An 18,774-nucleotide genomic window follows, 5' to 3' on the forward strand; every position below is an offset into this window, starting at 1 on the left:
TGCATGCACACACTCGCATTTTTGGCACCAAAATGGTTAGCCATCACTGGTCTAAGTATTAGCTAGTTCATTTAAGGAAGATTCGTGGTGCACTGTTATATATTTTGTACATTTGCATGTTTTACCATATGTTTGTATATGCCATGCGTTCAGATGTGTGTTAACCTATATGCTGTACATGCAATCATGAGGGAGAAATGGGTGCTTTTATGTATCTTCAGGGACTTGGGTATCACTGCATTTTTAATTTATATATATATATATATGTTTGTGTGTGTGTTTGTTTGTTTGTGTCTCTGTGTGTGTGTGTGGTGTGTGTATTCATATTCAGTAGACTAATCTGCACCTCTGTGAAACATACACACTTAGTAGAAAAAAGTCCTGCGTTGGGTCTCATTCTCTTTTGTTTATTGAATATAACAATTAATTGGCATGTTCAGTATATATGTATGTATAGAGTTCATGTTGAGCCCCTGTACAAACAAGATGTATCATAGTTTCAGGGTGTTCTAGTAAGATAGTAACTGTAAATTGGTGGTGTTTTTCTCTTGCCTAAAATTAACAATTGTAGTCACAGGACTTTTTTTTTTTTTTGAGGGGAAAAAAAAAGCAAATAGAGAACAGTTTCTCAGAAAGCTGATTTCAAAGTTAGAATGAGGAAGGTAATTGAGAAATATTTTCCATTCTTTTTTTAAAAAAAACAAACAAACCACAATGCTCTCCAGAACAAAACTTCATTTACTTTGGTGAGTTATACCTTTTCTGGAATTGGGCATATGGCTTATCATTATACAATGATGCAATTCTACCAATGTTATTCCTCCTTATACAAAAGAATAATGCTTTCTTGGGATAAGTTTGAAGAGTAATACCAAACTCATCGCTCTGAACAATATGAGTCAAGGATAAACATTTTACAAGGTTTGTTTTCTGGCCTAGATTTACCAGACCAATGTTCTCCTAACCCATGTCACAGAGACGGCACTATAAAATGTGAAGATCTGAAAGGTGGATACCTTTGCCACTGTAAGAGAGGCTGGGAGGGCGAGACATGTAATAAAGGTAAGCCTAAGTCTGAGCTGCTGATATGGATGGTTCTCAATTTACAACCACAAGTGAACCCAAAATTTCTGTTGCTAAGCGAGACAGTTGTTAAGTGAGTGTCCCTCCTTTTATGACCTTTATTACTATAGTTGTTAAGTGAATCACTGCAGTTGTTAAGTTAGCAACATGGCTGTTAAATGAATCTGGCTTCCCCATTGATTTTGAGTGTCAGAAGGTTTCAAAAGATGATCACATAAACCCGGGACATTGCAACCGTCATAAATCCAAGTCAGTTGCCAAGCATCTGAATTTTGATCACATGATTTGGGGATGCTGCAACAATCATAAGTGGGAAAAACAGTCATAAGTCACTTTTTTCAATGCCGTTATAACTTTGAATGGTTACTAAACAAACTTGAAAGTTGAGGACTACCTGTATTCCTATAATTCTGATTTTTGGATGAAGAAAAATATAGTTTATTTACAAAATATGGAATTTTCTTTTTACATAAATGTTTCAATCTTTGGAATCTCCAGATGGAGATTAACAGAGTTATTCTAGGAAATATTGCAGCTCATGACAAGACAGAGTGTAATTTGCAAATAGATTAATGAGCCCATTAAAATAGAATAATTGAAGACTTGATTGAAAGAGATTCTGCATAACTTATTATTCCGATCAGCCAAAAACTTAATGCAGTGATAGGAAGATGCTTGTGAATAACTGCATAAATAAGTAAATTTACACATTGTAAACTGACTTGAAAATTAAACCAGAGATGATAAAATCTTGCATATACAACAGGTGGAATTTAATGAAATGATGCATATGAAGAGATGAATTTCTTGTTTCACATTCTTCTATTGGAATTTGTTTGGAAACTGAAACAATCTTTTTCCATTTCTAGATATTAATGAATGTGCAGATCACAATGGCGGATGTAAACAGATTTGTTATAACAAGCCAGGCAGCTATTACTGCTCATGTTACACTGGCTATGCTCTTATGAGTGACAATAAATCATGCGAAGGTAAGCTATGAAAAAGACAAGAATAATATGAAATCCACCTTTGGCATTACATGAACTAGCCTGTTCTGAATCTAATTTGATCTGTTCCAGTTCTTTTTTCCTGCTTCCTTCTTTCTCCTTTTTGGTGCTGATGCCAACCCCTAGTTTGCCAATTCAAACACTGTGGCAAGTTATGATTGCTGGATCTTTTGACATGTTCTATCAACAACACTTATGAGAAGGTTACTGCACAAATTCTGTGGGAGTAAGTGAAAGCTAAATACCTCTGCTGAGAATCTATTGTTCCCTTATTATATAAAAGGGTAGCTATCTTGATGAAAGAAAAAAAATGGCACCTCAAGGATTAAAATGTTTATTGTGGATATGTTCTAAGTGAATTTATGAGCCAGCAATAAATTATTCTAATCCAGATAAAATTTATAAACCACATTAACCCTGAGCTGTTTGCTGTCTTTATTAGCATAAATAATTCTGAAGACTAAACTGAGCAGTTGGTATTGCTTCTGACTTTCTCACAACTGCAGTTTAAGATTTCAATAGCAACAGCCAGGAATGCATGCCTAAGCATGCCTGCAGTCATACCACAGAAAGATCCAACCCCATAGCAAAAGAGTGATTCACAAAGGATTGGCATATTATGCCAAAATGCTCCAGCCAACTGGCTCCTTCTGGAGCTAAAAAGCAATATTTGGCAAAGTAGAATATAGTTTTTCTTAGTTTTATTATATTGCATTGTATTAGAGAATGACCTAGGGTATACAAGAATTGTGCGGTCACCTGAGAGAAAAATAATCTCTAGAGAGTTTACTCGTCTCAGAAATGTTGCGATGACAAGTGGCCAATAACAATGGATATGTTTTCTGTAATTTAAATTATAGTTACTTCAGCCTGTTGAACAGAATGTTAATGTTCTGCACACTGGAAGTCAGTAAAGAATAAATGACAATAATGTTGCCTGGACAGAGATTGTGGAGGGGAGAGAGAGAAGGTTAAAGGAAGAAAAGAGCTGTACAGTAGCGGCAAAACACTTCCCAACTGAAGCTGTTGCTGAGAAACCACATTTTGCAAAGGCTGTGACAGGTGCTTGAGGCACCATTTTGTTTGGGGGCATCATTCAAGCTTTTGGAAGTATTTGCAAGACACTTTGTGATTTTTTTTGTTTCACATTTTCTTTTGATCATACCTCCTAAGGTCTATTTTATCAGCAAGTTAGACTTGACCGGATAGTTCCAGGAAAGATTGCAACCTTGCTTTACAGATGGTGTCTACCTTTGGTTCCATGAAATCTTCATTAGTTTCACCTAGTGATAAACATTCCCCTGTGAGACAATTTATTACACTGTTTCTTCAACTTGGCAGCTTTAAGATGCCAGGATCCCCAGAATCCCTCAGCCAGTAGTTTTATTTTTATCCCGCCTTTATTATTTTTACAAATAACTCAAGAATAACTCAACATACATTTCTCCTCCTATTTTCCACAACAACAACCTTGTGGGGTGGGTTGAGTGAAAGAGTAACTAGTTCAAAATTATGCAGCTGGTTTTCATGTCTAAGTCAGGACTAGAACTCCCGGCCTCCTGCTTTCTAGTCTGGTTCCTTAATGACTAGACTAAATTAGCTGTCAGTAATGTTGAAATCCATACATTCTAAAGTCGTCAAGGTTGAGAAACACTGGGTTATTGAAAGAGTAATGACTCAGCTGTAGACATTCCTGGAAGATACTGATTATCTACATCTATTTTAGTTTTGTTTTACAATGGGAAGCAGCATGCCAACATTTTAAAAATAAAACAAACAAATAGCCATTTATCATATGTCAGCTAGCGTAACTGCAATTCCAATACGTTTGGAAAATGCCTAGTTAGAAAGGGGGCTGTAAACGTATTGTATAACTCATTTGTGGAAAAGCAGCTGGCACAGGAGATTAAAATGGACAAACTGTGAGTAGAGAGAGAGTTAGGCATTAAGGTTGTGCAGCGCTTTGGAAATAGTTTAGAAAATGTTCCTCAGAACATGTGGGGCATGAACATAGTAGTATCTGTGTGTGAAAGTAGCCAAGTGCTTTACTGGAATCATGCATAAAATTTGCAGGCAGATTCAGTGGTTGCATCCCCATTCCTTAAATTACATTTTATTAATTCTGAAGACTGGGTCCTCATTTTACCAATCTTGGAAAGATGGAAGGCTGAGTCAACCTTGAGCTGATCAGGATTGAATTCCTGGCAGTAGGAAGAATTAGCTTGCAATGCAGCATTCTAGCCACTGTGCCACCATGGCTTAATATGTGGTAAAACAAGAGAAATAGGGTAAAGAATGAAAAATTGTGAATGGAATATGCTCCTGAATGCAAAACTGAATGATGAGTATAAAAAGAAGTAAAAGAGGTATAGGTAGTCTTCAACGTAAGACTACTATTGGGGCCATAATTGCTAAGCAAGGCAGTTGTTAATTGAATTTTTCCCCACCTTACAACTCTTTTGCCACAGTTGTTAAGTGAATCAGTGTAGTTGTTAAGTAAATCCTGCATTCGCTAAGCAAATCTGACTTCCCGCATTGACTTTTCTTGTTACAAGCCAGCTGGGAAGGTTATAAATAGTGATCACATGACCCTGGGACAGTGAAACTGTCATAAAACATTCAAGCACTTGAATTTTAATCAAATGACCATAGGAATGCTGCTGGACTCATAAATGTGAAAACTGGTCGTAAGTCACTTTTTTCAGTGCCATTGTAACTTCGAACGATCGCTAAAGGAATAGTTGTAAGTTGAGGACTACCTGTATGAGTATGTAGCTTGTCATAGAGTGAGAATGAATGAAAATCCGAATTCCTCAACCAATAGATGAAGGCAGAGTGAAAGAATGGGTCAAAAGGAAGGTGAAGGTTGAGAAAGTCATGATAAGATAAAGTTGATGACGTCCTCAGAACATAGTTTAAGAAAACAAAGGCAGCATATGAAGCAGAGGACGGATCTATCGGAAATGAAGAGAATATGGAATGATGTCGATATAAACTAGTGTCGGTTATATTTCTTCTCTTTTTCTTCTCTGATGCCTTTCATTTCTTTTGGTTTACTCTTTTTCTATGCTGTGCATAACATTGCTTAACCTAAAAGGGAATGGCGTGGTGGGTATGTATGGATGCAGCTATACTATTCTGCATGAAATTTGCTATATACAGACTAGTTGCTGAAAAATAGGTGGTGCCACATGCCGCTCTCTACACTGCAAGATTTGACTGTGTATCTTCCATTCATTACGTTAGATGCCTCATTTTCATAATGCAGAAACAAATTCAAATGTGCATGTAAATATGATCTATACAGCCTGTTCCATTAAGAGAGCTATGTACAAAACCCTCATTGTTGCGTGAAAGAAGCTTTCCTAGCCAAACAGCTTGGTAATTTCCTATCCTGTGATCCTTTTTGTCTCAAAACCCTGACCCTCTTCTAACACTGCTATCACACTTTTTCCTGTGATTCTCTTCCTCTCTGTTCCCATCCACAGAGTTCCCCATTTTTAATCATTTTAGAGCATTTACTCAGAAGTGCTGCATAGTTTGCAGACTATCAGCCTTTTGTTTCTGGGAGACGGAAGTCATTTCCTAATTCCATTATGCGGTTATAACAATAGAAAGAGATTGAGTTAGGCCTGTGAAACATTGTTGATAGTCTGATTATTATTGTTGATTATCTTTACTTTTTGCTGTTTTCCAGATATTGATGAATGTGCTGCAACATCAGGGATCTGTGGAGAAGCTCAATGTAAAAATTTAATAAGATCTTACACGTGTGTTTGTGATACTGGTTACACTTATGATGAGGCCACAAAGACCTGCAAAGGTTAGTAGGTAGAATTAAATATGATCATGAGAATTCTTACCCTTGCTGTGTATGCTGTGGCCTTCACACTTTGCTGTTAATTTCCTATATACCTCTAGATGGTAAATGGGTGTTGAAAAATAAGCAGATATGTTGAATCAGATTTGATGCTTTGAATCAGGGGTGTCAAACTCGCGGCCTACAGGCTGGATGCATCACACACTGGCCACGCCCACCCCAGTTTAGCGAAGGCGGGGGGAAAGTGGCAATACATCATGTGACAATGATGTGACGATGCGAGTTTGACACCCATGCTTTGAATGAAGAACTGTATCAAGCATTATGGTGAATATTTTTAGAAGAATAATTTTTAAAAGGTACGCTAAATGTATTGTCTCACATTGATTATGTTACCTAGTTTGGGTAATGAAACATCTTCAAGAAAACAACCAAGCTCAGAGAGTACCAAATGGGACCCCTCAATTCAACTCTGAGCTATAAATATTTTCCTTTAAATGTATTGTCATCCAATTTATTTTAAAAAAATCATCTGATGGCTAGAAAATTCAGTGCAGGTTTATACTCAAATTTGCTTTTGGGTGCCAGCATTGGGAGAACCCAACTTTCTCAAACAAAAGCATTCTTAGGTAGAAAATGGAGTGCTATGGTTAATGATTATTTTACTTAATCTGCTACCACTTTAGCTTTTTTGATATTGTACTTCAGCCATTTTAACTGAAGAGATAAACTGTTTTAAGAGAACACAGATAAAAATGTGAGAAACTTGATTGATTAGACAGCATCCCTATAGAATTCCTGAACAGTTGAAAGATCTGTTAAAAATGGAATAGACAAGGGACTGGTGTACTCCAATTGAATTAATGCCAATATCAAATAGGGAAAACCGGTGTTACATACATAGACTTCCAGCAAATAAACTGAGTGGCAAAATTTGATGGGTATCTAATGTACAGAGTTGATGACTTCTCAGATGGCCTAGGCAGATCCATGCATTTTTCACCTTTGGACTTAACCAAAGGATATTTACAAATTCTACTGGAACACCATTCAAACAAGAAAACACCATTTGCTGTTAAGAGAATGTCACTTAATCTACATGGGGCACCCACTACTTTATCCTTTTTCAAGGGAATAATATGCTGCTTATCTAGATGATATCCTCATAACATATACATATACGTATATGTATACAGTATGTGTGTGTGTGTATGTATATGTGTGTGTGTGTGTGTGTGTATGTATATATATATATATATATATATATATATATATATATATATATATATATATATATATATATATATATATATATATAATGTTATATATATATATACATACAAAAAATTATATACAAAAAAGGCAACAGTAAAAAATATTGGGTTTCTGTCTGGATGGACTCTTGTGACGAGCCTAATGACAGAGAATGGAAGTGTGACCTTCCTCCCATACTTGGGCATACCAGGGGTTGTGACTTTAAGTATATATATATATATATATATATATATATATATATATATATATATATATATATATATATATATATATATATATATATATATATACACACACACACACACACACACACACACACACACACACACACATACTATACTGTGCAAAAGTGTTGGGCAGTAGTGCAAAAATGCTATAAATCAAGAATGCTTTCAGAAGTAGAAGAATTAATAGTTTAGGATGGACACACCAAATACTGATTTGATTTGGACTTCTATTCATTTACTTTCCATTTTGTTAATTGATAAAAACAAACTATTCAAACTTCCATTTCTGAAAGCATTGTTAATTTACAGCATTTTTGCACAGCTGCCTAACATTTTTGCATGCTACTGTATATCAAGAATATCACCAACATTTAAGGTTAATAATTGATAATTTAGAAAAACCTGGCCTAACCCAGAGAAGTGACATCTGGGATATCAGGACACCTCATATAAGGGTTTCATGGTTGGAGAGGAAGAAGTAAAACGAGAATATAGGAAGTTTGAAACCTTGAAACAAGTGGAAACCCCTAAAACAAAGAAAGAGTTTGATCTAGCAGCATGTTATCACCTAATGAGAAACAACCCTCAAGGATGAAATTTCTAAAGAACACCAGGAAGTATTTGGAAAAATAAAAGACACATTGTATGAGAAGCCAGCATTGAAAGGACAGGATTTTCCCCAACCCTCTTTGTTCTACAAATGGACATATCTAATATAGGCTTAGGTGCCAGGCCGCCCAAAATTAGGAAGGAATGGACCATTCTGTGGTCTACTTCTCAAAGAAGCTCCTCCCCTAAACAATAAAAACATAACACCAAAAAACATCAAAAAGAAGTCTGTGGACTAAAATGGGCAATTGATGCTCTACATGAATATTTGTAGGGTCAGGAATTCACCACTATGATGGACCACCAATCACACTCACCTATCTGCAACAAATGAAACATGCCAATTCATGGTTAATCTGATGGTATCTCACCTTACTGCTTCAATATCATACATTGAGCAGGACAGCAAAATGTCACCACTGACTTCCTATCATGGTATGAGAAAACACAGAAATGGCATTATCCTCATGAAACAAAACAAAACAAAACAAAGGTATTGATTATTTTTAGTAAAAGGGGTGAGATGTGGGGGGGGAAGCTGCCCAGAAATGGAATGCAATGACAAATCAAGTTCCTTAGAAAGAATAATATATTGTACCGGTATTTTTCTTTATGGTTGCTACAACTGTTTTAAAATACATTAAAGGCAAACACAAGAACTTAACTTTTCTGCTTTTCTTTTTATTGGTGTTGTATAGATGTGGATGAATGTGAACAAAACCTCTGTGAGCAAACATGTGTTAATTCGCAAGGAAGTTATACTTGCCACTGCAACGGAAAAGGTGGCGTTAAACTCTCCAATGATATGAATACTTGTGAGGTAATATTTTAATATTTCTGTTCTGCAAGCAGAAATACACAAATGGAGCCTCACATTTATGAGATAGCAATGTACAAAGTGAAAAGTTTAACTCATTCCCTTCACTTGAGTCTGGAGAAGAATATATTAAAACACTATGTACATATAATAATACAAATTATAATACAAAACAGAGAGTATTGCCTATCATGAATAGGGAACATGCATACTTAAAACTTTGGTTCCTTGTTCCATTCATATAGCATGTTTTGCTTGTTTTGCTTGCCAAATGAAATTTCAGATAAGAACTTATGGGTTTTCTTTGAGTTACAACTGTTTTTTTTTAATAGCTGTTCAAAGATACAACAACCTTAAAAAGGATGCTTTAAAGCCTGTAAAGCACTTCTAGATGTTGTAAAAGGGCAATCCATCCCCCACTCCCCTGTCACATGATTACATTGGTAACCAGCTCATATTTATGGTTGATTGCCGAGTGGCCCATGATATGTGGGGAGGGGAAATCCTTTAGTGGACTTCAGGAACAGATCTCAAATCCTGAAAATTCTTTAGCTTCCTGGGGCTAGAAAGCTAGTGAATGCCAGAATTCTGAAGGCTAGAAAGTTTTCTGGGAAGGCTAGCAAATGTGATTGCTTGTTCGGAAGGTTTCTTTTTCAAATTGTGCAGTTTGGAGAAGGAGTCTTCCAACAAGCGAGAGAATGGGACCCACTTACAGGATGGTGCAAGGCGGTTTCAATAGGAAGGCTGCACCTTCATATCAACCGGGTGTGCCTACAGCTGCAGAAAAAGGCAATGTAATGATCCACACAATCACTTAACAATGGCAACTGGGATTGCAGTCATTGAGCGAAACGGTCACAAGGTGTTTCATTTGAATCTCTGCTCAATGACTGATATTTCAATTGTGGTTGTAAGTCCAGGATTACCTACACAAAGTTGCCCTCCATCATAAGATTTGTTTTTTGCCCATTGCATAGTGTCTTCTGATTAACAGTAGCTCTCTGGGTATTTTCTGCCTGACACTATTCAGACATTTTCACCAGAGATCCATTAAATGGGTGTCAACCCTAGCAATGGGCTTATTTTATGGTCTTCTACATAAGAAAGATATATGTTATATGACTAACAAAATGACACTATACAGTCCTTGGTTTACAAACACTAGTTCAGCAACTATTCAAACTTGCAACAATGCTGAATGAGTAGCACTTACTTCTGCCATTGCAGTGACTCATAGTTACATGGTTGCCATTTGTGACTCCCCCCCCCCCCCAAGTGCCATAAGAGAATTAATGGAGAAATAGACAGGTGATTGGTGACCATGTGACGTTCTTGCTTAATAACCCATAATGGTTTCACTTAACAATGGCAACCAGGACTGCCAGAATTGCCATCGCTAAGTGGTGTGACATCTAAATAAGGAAAAGATGGCTCTTTGATGGAGGTGTTCACATATTTTGGACACATCAGTCATAGCAAAATGGGGCTGTAAAACCTACAGCTAAGCCGGATGCCCTGATTTACTATATCTGCTTTCCAGGACAATACAAAATCACTGAGTGATCTAAATATAATTTTTACACACTCACACACACACACACACACAGAGAGAGAGACACACACAGACACACACAAAACATCGTTGTAATTGTTGACCTCAATCTAATCAGAGTGTTTTGGAAAAAAAAACTTTTCTCCCTTCCCCAGGATATTTTGCCTTGTGTACCATTTGCTACTGCAAAAAGTATTAAATCCCTCTATCTTGGAAGAATTTTTAGTGCGACACCTGTCATCAAAGCATCCTTTAAAAGGACACAACCCACAAGGTGAGAATTGCTTTTTAAAAGCAATTTAAGTAATAATTATTTTACCTCTTAAAGGCAATTGGTTTACCTTTCTTTGCAATTAAGGTGTGTCATCCTGGGTTGGAATTCTAACATTTACTAAGGACCAATTGCCTAGTGACGTTAAGTTCAGAATAACAATTAAAATTGTGCTCTTATTTTATGTCACTGGAGTCCTTACAGGAGTTCTTATATATGCCAAGATGGGTAGTCTTTGGGCTGCAGACCATTTGTGGTATGAGATCTCTCCAGAGTATCTGGGGTTCAAATTTGGGGACTTGGGATTTTAAGGGCCATAGTAGGTATTCTCCACTTACTGTAGATCTTCCTGCATGTCTTGAAGTCCTCCCAGATAAGATAGCTTATCCGTTTTGAGGCAGGGGTTGAAGGTTTGAAATACTGGTTCTGTCTCTTATGTATGGGCACTAACTTTGCTAGTTGATGGCATAAAAACATTATTCATCAATGTATACATATTTGAACATTAACGTTGTCCTTTGTAGGTTCCCGGTACTTCTTTCCATCTTCTCCTTTGTGTATATCAGAATCTGACTATATGAAACTAACAAAGAACTCTTTACAAACTCTTTCTGTATGCAACACACATGACAGAGAAGGGGGGGAAGTTCAATGCATCTGGCTTGGTCTGATGTTGTGCAAATTATTACCGGTATCAGTCCATTGCAATCCACAGAATATAGTTCTTATGAGGGGGACATGAGTAGGTTACCACATGACTGGAAACCTTATCGTGCATGGTCAGCAATATTTATGCAAGCTTCCTTTTTGAAGGTTTCCTACAGCAAAAAGTGAAGAAATGTGAGCAGAGGTATGACTGTTTTGTTGGCAGAAACAGCAGGGCAGCTTGTTTGTCCACATATGGTTATGGTTCTTTAAAAATATTAACACATTTGCAACAATGATAGTACAATGTGGTGTAGAAGAATTGTTTGCAGAATCAGGAGAGGCTGAGAAATCTCTCCATTTTCAACTATCTCTCTTGCCTACCTGGCCAACAACGTTCCCAAGAACATGCAACAAATGTGTTGTTTATTTTCTTATTTTCTTGTTTCTTCAAATGACATCCCAAGTATACTCGCTTAGCAATCAGTGTAACAGCACTGATTGATTGCAAACTGATTGATTGCATTGATTGCAATCAGCAATCAATAAGATTGGGATAATCTAGAATGCAGTTATTGGGGAAGGTATGGTGGTTGATAGCAATTTTCCATAATATCCTGCAAAGGATGCTATCAATTTACATATGGAAATAATTGAGGCACAGAGAGACATCTGATGAAAAGTAGTCTTTGACTTACAGCCACAATTGAGCCCAAAGGTTCTGTTACTAATAAAGACAGTTGTTAAGTGAGGTTTGTCCCATTTTACCACCTTTGTTGCCAGAGTTGTTAAACTAATCACTTCAATTGTTAAGTTAGTAATAGGATTGTTAAGTGAATCTGGCTTTCCCATTGACTTTGGTAGTCAGAAGACCACAAAAGATGGACATAGGACCCCAGGACACCACTATTGCCATAAATATGAACCAGTTGCCAAGCATTCAAATTTTGATCACATGACCATGGGGATTTCGCGATGGTCATAAGTGGAAAAAATGGTCATAAGTCACTTTTTTCAGTGCCATTGTAACTTCACAAAATCAATATAAAATGGTTGTAAGTGGAGGACTACCTGTACTATAAACTATGGAAATGAAAAAAAACCCTACCAAATCTACATTACTGTAAGAGAAGGAATAGCAGAGCCAGGCTATTGCCAGGGGTGAAAAGAGGGATTAGCCTAGAATCACTACATGGCCACAGATGGAATTAAGTTCAACCCTCCTGGACTGCCTTTGATTCTTATCTAACTCTAAGTAGGTGCTGACCTTATCTAAGAAGAAGCATAGGAGTTTAGCAATAAATCACTTAAATTCAAACACCACATGTGGACATGTCTTTTTTTGTGCCTGATAATCACAATACCAACCCTGACCTTTTCTACTTGCTGACTTTGAATGTAAATGCCCAATGCATGGGGTTTGCCTGATGATGTCATGTTTATCATCCCCCAATGATTCTATGGCTAGTAGCAGAGATGGTATTCAGCAGGTTCTGATCAGTTCTTGAGAACCGGTAGCGGACATTTTGAGTAGTTCGGAGAACCGGTGAATACCACCTCTGACTGGCCCTGCTCTGATCTATTCTCTGCCTCCCAAGTCCCAGCTGATTGGGAGGGAATGGGGATTTTGCAGTAACCTTCCCCTGGAGTGGGGAAGGAATAGAGATTTTATACTATCCTTCCCCTGCCACGCCCACCAAGCCACACCATGCCCACCAAACCATGCACACAAAACCGGTAGTAAAAATGTTTGAATCCCACCACTGGCTGGTAGGGTGGTTTTTTTTAATTAGATGGAGGCAGTAATGGTATCCTCTTTTCTTCACTACTGCTTCGGTAGTGGGAGCACGTGCAGCATGTTCAGAAGGTCTGTGATGACATCAGGGTGAGTGGGCAGAGCCTTGCACCGCCGCCACTACCGGTTCACCTGAACTGGTGCGAACCTGCAGAATACCACCTCTGAATGGGTATAGGTATCTGGAAAATGGACTGTATTCCCTCCTTAACTCTTTTTTCCCTCCTTATTCTTATGTGTCCAGATTTACAGCTGAATTTGATTTTAGAACCTTTGATCCTGAAGGCATCCTTTTTTTTGCTGGAGGCCGTCAAGACAAAACCTGGATAGTCTTGGCTTTGCGCAATGGACGGTTGGAGCTGCAACTCAAGTACAATGGAATCGGCCGGGTGACCAGCACTGGCCCAATCATCAACCATGGCATGTGGCAGACAGTGGGTATAGTACAGGCTGCTATTTTCATGCCTTTAAGTTATTTTGCTGGACAAGGTCCATTGGTTTTAGTTGGGTGGTAAACTTCATGCTGTATTGCTGGACTTTTGACTGCTTTTATTACTGTGCTAGAATTTTTTTTTAAAAAATATGCTGGTTGTAACTTTTATCCTGTTGGCAATTTTATTTGTGATTTTAAATTGTACATCACTTGGAGTGATGTGTATTTTAAAATAAATAATACAATGACTTGTACATTGCCCATAGTAACAATTAGAATTCCTTAGGTTTAATAAAATAGAATATTAGTTTTTAATGCTTAAATACATAACATTTTATTTTTCTGCAATTTTGTGACATTAGCTAAGTTTTGCCTCTGCAGCTGTCTTTAGAATTGCAGGTAAATGCTGAAGGCAGGGTAGAGAGATATAAACATTGGCAAGTACCAATCTACTGTAGTAAATCCTTTTTAGCTTGTGGAATTTAAACATGTGGCCAGTATCAGTTTAGCCAAGTAATCAATTTACTTGCAAGAGGATGTATATTGTTTCCTACATAAAATAAATAGCTATGATACTGTTATCAAAGATATCATACCAGGGTCAAAACGTATGAATAATTGTAAGAGTTAAAATCCAGTTTAACTCTTCATAAGTGGAAGAGCAGAAAAAGTGTAGGTTGATTTGAAGTACGTAATTTCCAACTGAGATGATTAAGAGGTTGATAGTCTTGCAATTGTAGATACATCTGGAAGATACTGATTATGCAACTGTAATTTGAGGCTGAGATTGATTTTCTTGGCTTGACAGATGACATGTCGGGGATCCAGGAATGTACCCACCTTGTTCTCTTAGATTCCTTGGAAGCTTTTAATTCCCTTTAGAATTGGGTCTTGAATTTAATAGTAAATGTGTTTGCTCTTGCCAGGACATGTTCAGAAAGTGATTTGGAAGACTACTGCATATGGTGATATATATATCACTGTACAATTTAGAGTGGGTTTTAATTGTAATCTAACATAAAACATTTTATTCCCTTGTTTGTGTTTGAGCCTGATAATGGGCTGGATGAGAATGGATAAACTGAAATTAGATTCATACAAAATGGAGAAGCCTTTGATTGATAGTCATTCAGATCCATCCTCTTGCAGATAAAATTGTATAGTTGTTTGGACAGTTGTCCAAAAGAACTGGGGTGGAAAAACTGAAAGCTTCTTGATCTCCAGCTGTTTGTGGAATTTCAAATGATAAGGAATTTGTCAATATATGTAAAATCATGGATAACAAGAGCTGACTTGTACATATTTTAAAGTTAATTTTCCATCTGTGTATGACCTATTCTGTCTTGTATATCTTATACATTTCTCTCAGAGAAATTCAAATATGCACAGTCTTAACCTCCCATCTCTGCCCATGGAAAGGATGAAAGAAGGGAAAACCTTTAAGAATCTACAAAGGCACCGTTCTGTTTGCAGTCCTTTGTTTATTCCTTTCTGTACAGCAGCAGCTTCTTATCAGCCATTCTCCTAGTTTTCAGATAATTATTTGGGGGAAGATGTGGCTTGGGATAAATCTGGTAAATAAATAGTCAATTTATAGTCAAATGTTAAGTCCCACCAGTTCTATATATGATTGGAACATGAGAGAAAGCTGCATACTGATCATATGTTTTGTCTTGTTATTGTTAGCAAATATATGTTTGTAAAATATTATGAGAGACTCAATTTTAATGTGTGGAATCTCACTTGAAATGGTTCATAGGGACTGCTTTGTTGAGATAAGTCAGCTTACCCCTTTGTTCCTAGCTTCACTTCAGAAACAATGTTGTCCTACTGAATGAGAAAAATAAAGCTATTTGGCTGCATGTATTTCTAAAGACAAGACTAATTCATAGCCACCACATAACTTGAAAATAGCTCATTCAATAATATTTTTATATGGGAGATGATGTGCTTTTCATATTTCTCTCCTGATCCCTTTGTGATTTTTTCTGTCAGATATCAGTTGAAGAATTGGAAAAAAGTTTAGTTATAAAAGTCAATAAGGATGCAGTTATGAGGATAGCTGTCTCAGGCGATTTGTTTACTCAAGACAGAGGACTTTATCAACTAAATTTAACAGTTGGAGGAGTTCCTTTCAAGACACATCATCTTATACATCCTGTAAGTAGGACTGTTCATTGCATGCATTTTATAATTTGTGGTAGAGTTGGGCACCTGATGGAACAAGGGATATAGCCATCTTTGATTCAAATAAGATAAAATAATAATAATAAAGTAATACTAATAAAGTAAGATAAAATAACTTGTCCATGAAGAAAAAATATGTATTTTAAAAGCTCGTATGTCAGATTACTTTTGACCACAAGAGTAAATTTGTGCAATAGAACACATATTCAGGAGATACACTATATTGCCAAAAGCATTCGCTCACCCATCCAAATAATCAGAATCAGGTGTTCCAATCCATTCCATGGCCACAAGTGCATAAAATCAAGTACCTAGGCATGCAGACTGTGTTTACAAACATTTATGAAAGAATGGGTCACTCTCAGGAATTCAGTGAATTCCAGCATGGAACTGTGATAGGATGCCACCTGTGCAACAAATCGAGTTGTGAAATTTCCTTGCTCCTAAATATTCCACAGTCAACTGTCAGCTATATTATAAGAAGGTGGAAGTGTTTGGGAATGACAGCAACTTAGCCACGAAGTGATAGGCCATGTATACTCGTCCAACATCAGTGTGTGATCTCACAAATGCGCTTCTGGAAGAATGGTCAAAAATTCCCATAAACACACTCCCAAACCTTGTGGCCAGCCTTCCCAGAAGAGTTGAAGCTGTTATAGCTGCAAAGGGTGAACTGACGTCATATTGAACCCTATGGATTAGGAATGGGATGTCACTTACAGTACATTCATATGCGAGTAAAGGCAGGTGAGCGAATACTTTTGGCAATATAGTGTATGTCAAGCAAGCAAAATTGCTCTCAACACTATAGAAATTGGCTTTTCTGCTGTTCTGTTTTTTTTTCTTTGTTTTGTAATGTTCACGTATCTATTTTTAGCTGGTGGCTCTAGGGAGGATAGTAGGTCAACATGCCTTATGAGCAAGTCTATTTACTCCTCTGCATTCTTTAAGGGTTTTTTTTCTCCTTATGCTTCCCTGGTGATAGTGTTTTGCAACTTTTATCACAGCAAACTCTGTAAAGGTTCAGTGACCTAATTTGTAGACTATGTGGAATCTTATGTTTTATCTTGCAGTGTTATATTTTCTTGAGAAAATTCTGATTGATTTATGATTCACTTCATTTCCATATGTACTCCCTCTGGAAGAATGCAGAATGGTCTATACAAGTCCAATCAAAACAATAGACTGAATTAAATTATAAATAAAGCCAACCTTTCTAAAATATAGAAGATAAGGCAATGTCCGATTTCACAAAAGATGGAAAGAGGTTTTACAAAACCAGGCTCATGACAAATACATATTATTCTTTAACTAGAGAGAAAGTGTATAAAACTAAAATGGCATCATTGGGAGGAAAAGTGCAACTCTTAGCCTAAGAAATGATATCATGCTGCATTAAAATCTGTTTTCCTACTTTACATGCCTTCCTGTTCATGAATAGCAATAGCACTTAGACTTATATATCGCTTCATAGTGCTTTTACAGCCTCTCTAAGCGGTTTACAGAGTCAGCCTATTTCCCCCAACAATCTGGGTCCTCATTTTACCCACCTCCGAAGGATGGAAGACTGAGTCAACCTTGAGCCTGGTGAGATTTGATCTGCTGAACTGCGCCACCTCGGCTCTTTAATCCTTTAATCACTCTTCTGACTGTTCTACCAGCTCTATACCCAAACTCTTCACTCAGATGGATTCACATTTTCACAACCTATAGAAATAGTTCTTTTCCTCTGGTTATTCTCTCCATGCTTTGTGACACTGCAGCTTTTTATGAATCAATGAAAGCAGCAGGTGGCAAGGTGTCAGGAGGGACCACATAAGCAGCTCTTCCCTTCCTTCCACTGCATTTATTTCTTTGGAAGAGGAGTCAACTGCAGCCATCTCTTCTTACCTGCCCACCTTGCTTGATGATCAGACATAGATGTTGCTCTCTAACTTAAAGAAATAGAAGAGGAAAAGCTGTGACAGAGACATGGCTCCCTTTTGGCTTAAAGCAGAACATCCTTTTAACCTGTTACAGGAAGCAGTTTTGGTTGGCTTATGATAGCCAGTGAGTTTCTATCAACATCCTATATTTGTGATGCTCTGTTGTTGTTAGTCACAAAGTTGTGTCCAACCCATCATGACACCATGGACAACGTTCCTCCAGACCTTCCTATCCTCTACCACCCCTGGAGTCCATTTAAGCTCACGCCGACTGCTTCAGTGACTCCATCCAACCTCATTCTCTGTCATCCTCTCCTTCCTACAGCATCACTTATAGCAATAGAGAAGGAAATGGCAACCCTCTCCAGTATCTTTGCCATGACAGTCCCAAGAGGCAAAAAGGCCTGGAGGAATGTTGTCCATGTGTCGCGATGGGTCAGACACAGCTTTGCAACTTACAACAACAATAAAAGCAATAGATATATTAAATTTCACAGATGCCTATCCCCTACCTACTCTAAAGTTCAAACCTCTTGTGTTTTGTCTTTTGATTGTAGGGGAAGTGCTATAACATTTTCTCTCAGAACATGTTCTCTTTTTTGGATGAGTTGGACTGAGGACAGCATTCCAAATGCAGCTAAACTATAAGCCTACATAAGTCTATACGATCTATTTACCCCCCCAAAAAAAGGCCATTGAAGTAATGTAACAGTACTGTATGTCCTGGCAATGGTATTAAACCATGGTTGATTAAGCCTATGTTGTTTTATAATATTCATATTATATTTATTGAGTATAAATATAATCAATATATTCAGCGGTAGGTTCCAGCAGTTGTTACTGCCAATTTGGTCATGACCGTGCAGTGCACGCGCTTGATGTGTGCTGTACGCAAAGGAGCAATGCAATAAAAATTGCTCTGCGCATGTTCAGAAGCAAAAAACAAGATGGCAGCGCCATAGGCACCACCGGGAGAACCAGTTTGGGGGCGTGGCAGGCATGGGTTTCTGCCAGTTCCAGTGACCTAGGCTACCAAACCATTGCCGGTTCAGCCAAACCAGGCCGAACTGGTAGGAGCCCACCACTGAATATTGGAGAGAGATTTGAGATAATTGAAAAGCATTA

At 37.5% G+C, this 18,774-nt stretch overlaps 1 protein-coding gene across 1 annotated transcript in view; it reads left to right on the top strand.

The window, feature by feature from the left end:
- Positions 1-18,774, top strand: part of GAS6 (growth arrest specific 6) — a 43,793-nt gene that overhangs the window by 16,948 nt on the left and 8,071 nt on the right. The window contains exons 5-11 of the mRNA XM_032226282.1: positions 940-1,062; positions 1,953-2,075; positions 5,791-5,916; positions 8,723-8,844; positions 10,549-10,667; positions 13,349-13,538; positions 15,533-15,697. Of these exons, the coding sequence (XP_032082173.1) occupies positions 940-1,062; positions 1,953-2,075; positions 5,791-5,916; positions 8,723-8,844; positions 10,549-10,667; positions 13,349-13,538; positions 15,533-15,697 (968 nt within the window). The remainder of the gene's footprint in view (positions 1-939; positions 1,063-1,952; positions 2,076-5,790; positions 5,917-8,722; positions 8,845-10,548; positions 10,668-13,348; positions 13,539-15,532; positions 15,698-18,774) is intronic.

This window comes from Thamnophis elegans, chromosome 11 (assembly GCF_009769535.1).
Source record: "Thamnophis elegans isolate rThaEle1 chromosome 11, rThaEle1.pri, whole genome shotgun sequence".
Classification (NCBI taxonomy): Eukaryota; Metazoa; Chordata; class Lepidosauria; order Squamata; family Colubridae; genus Thamnophis; species Thamnophis elegans.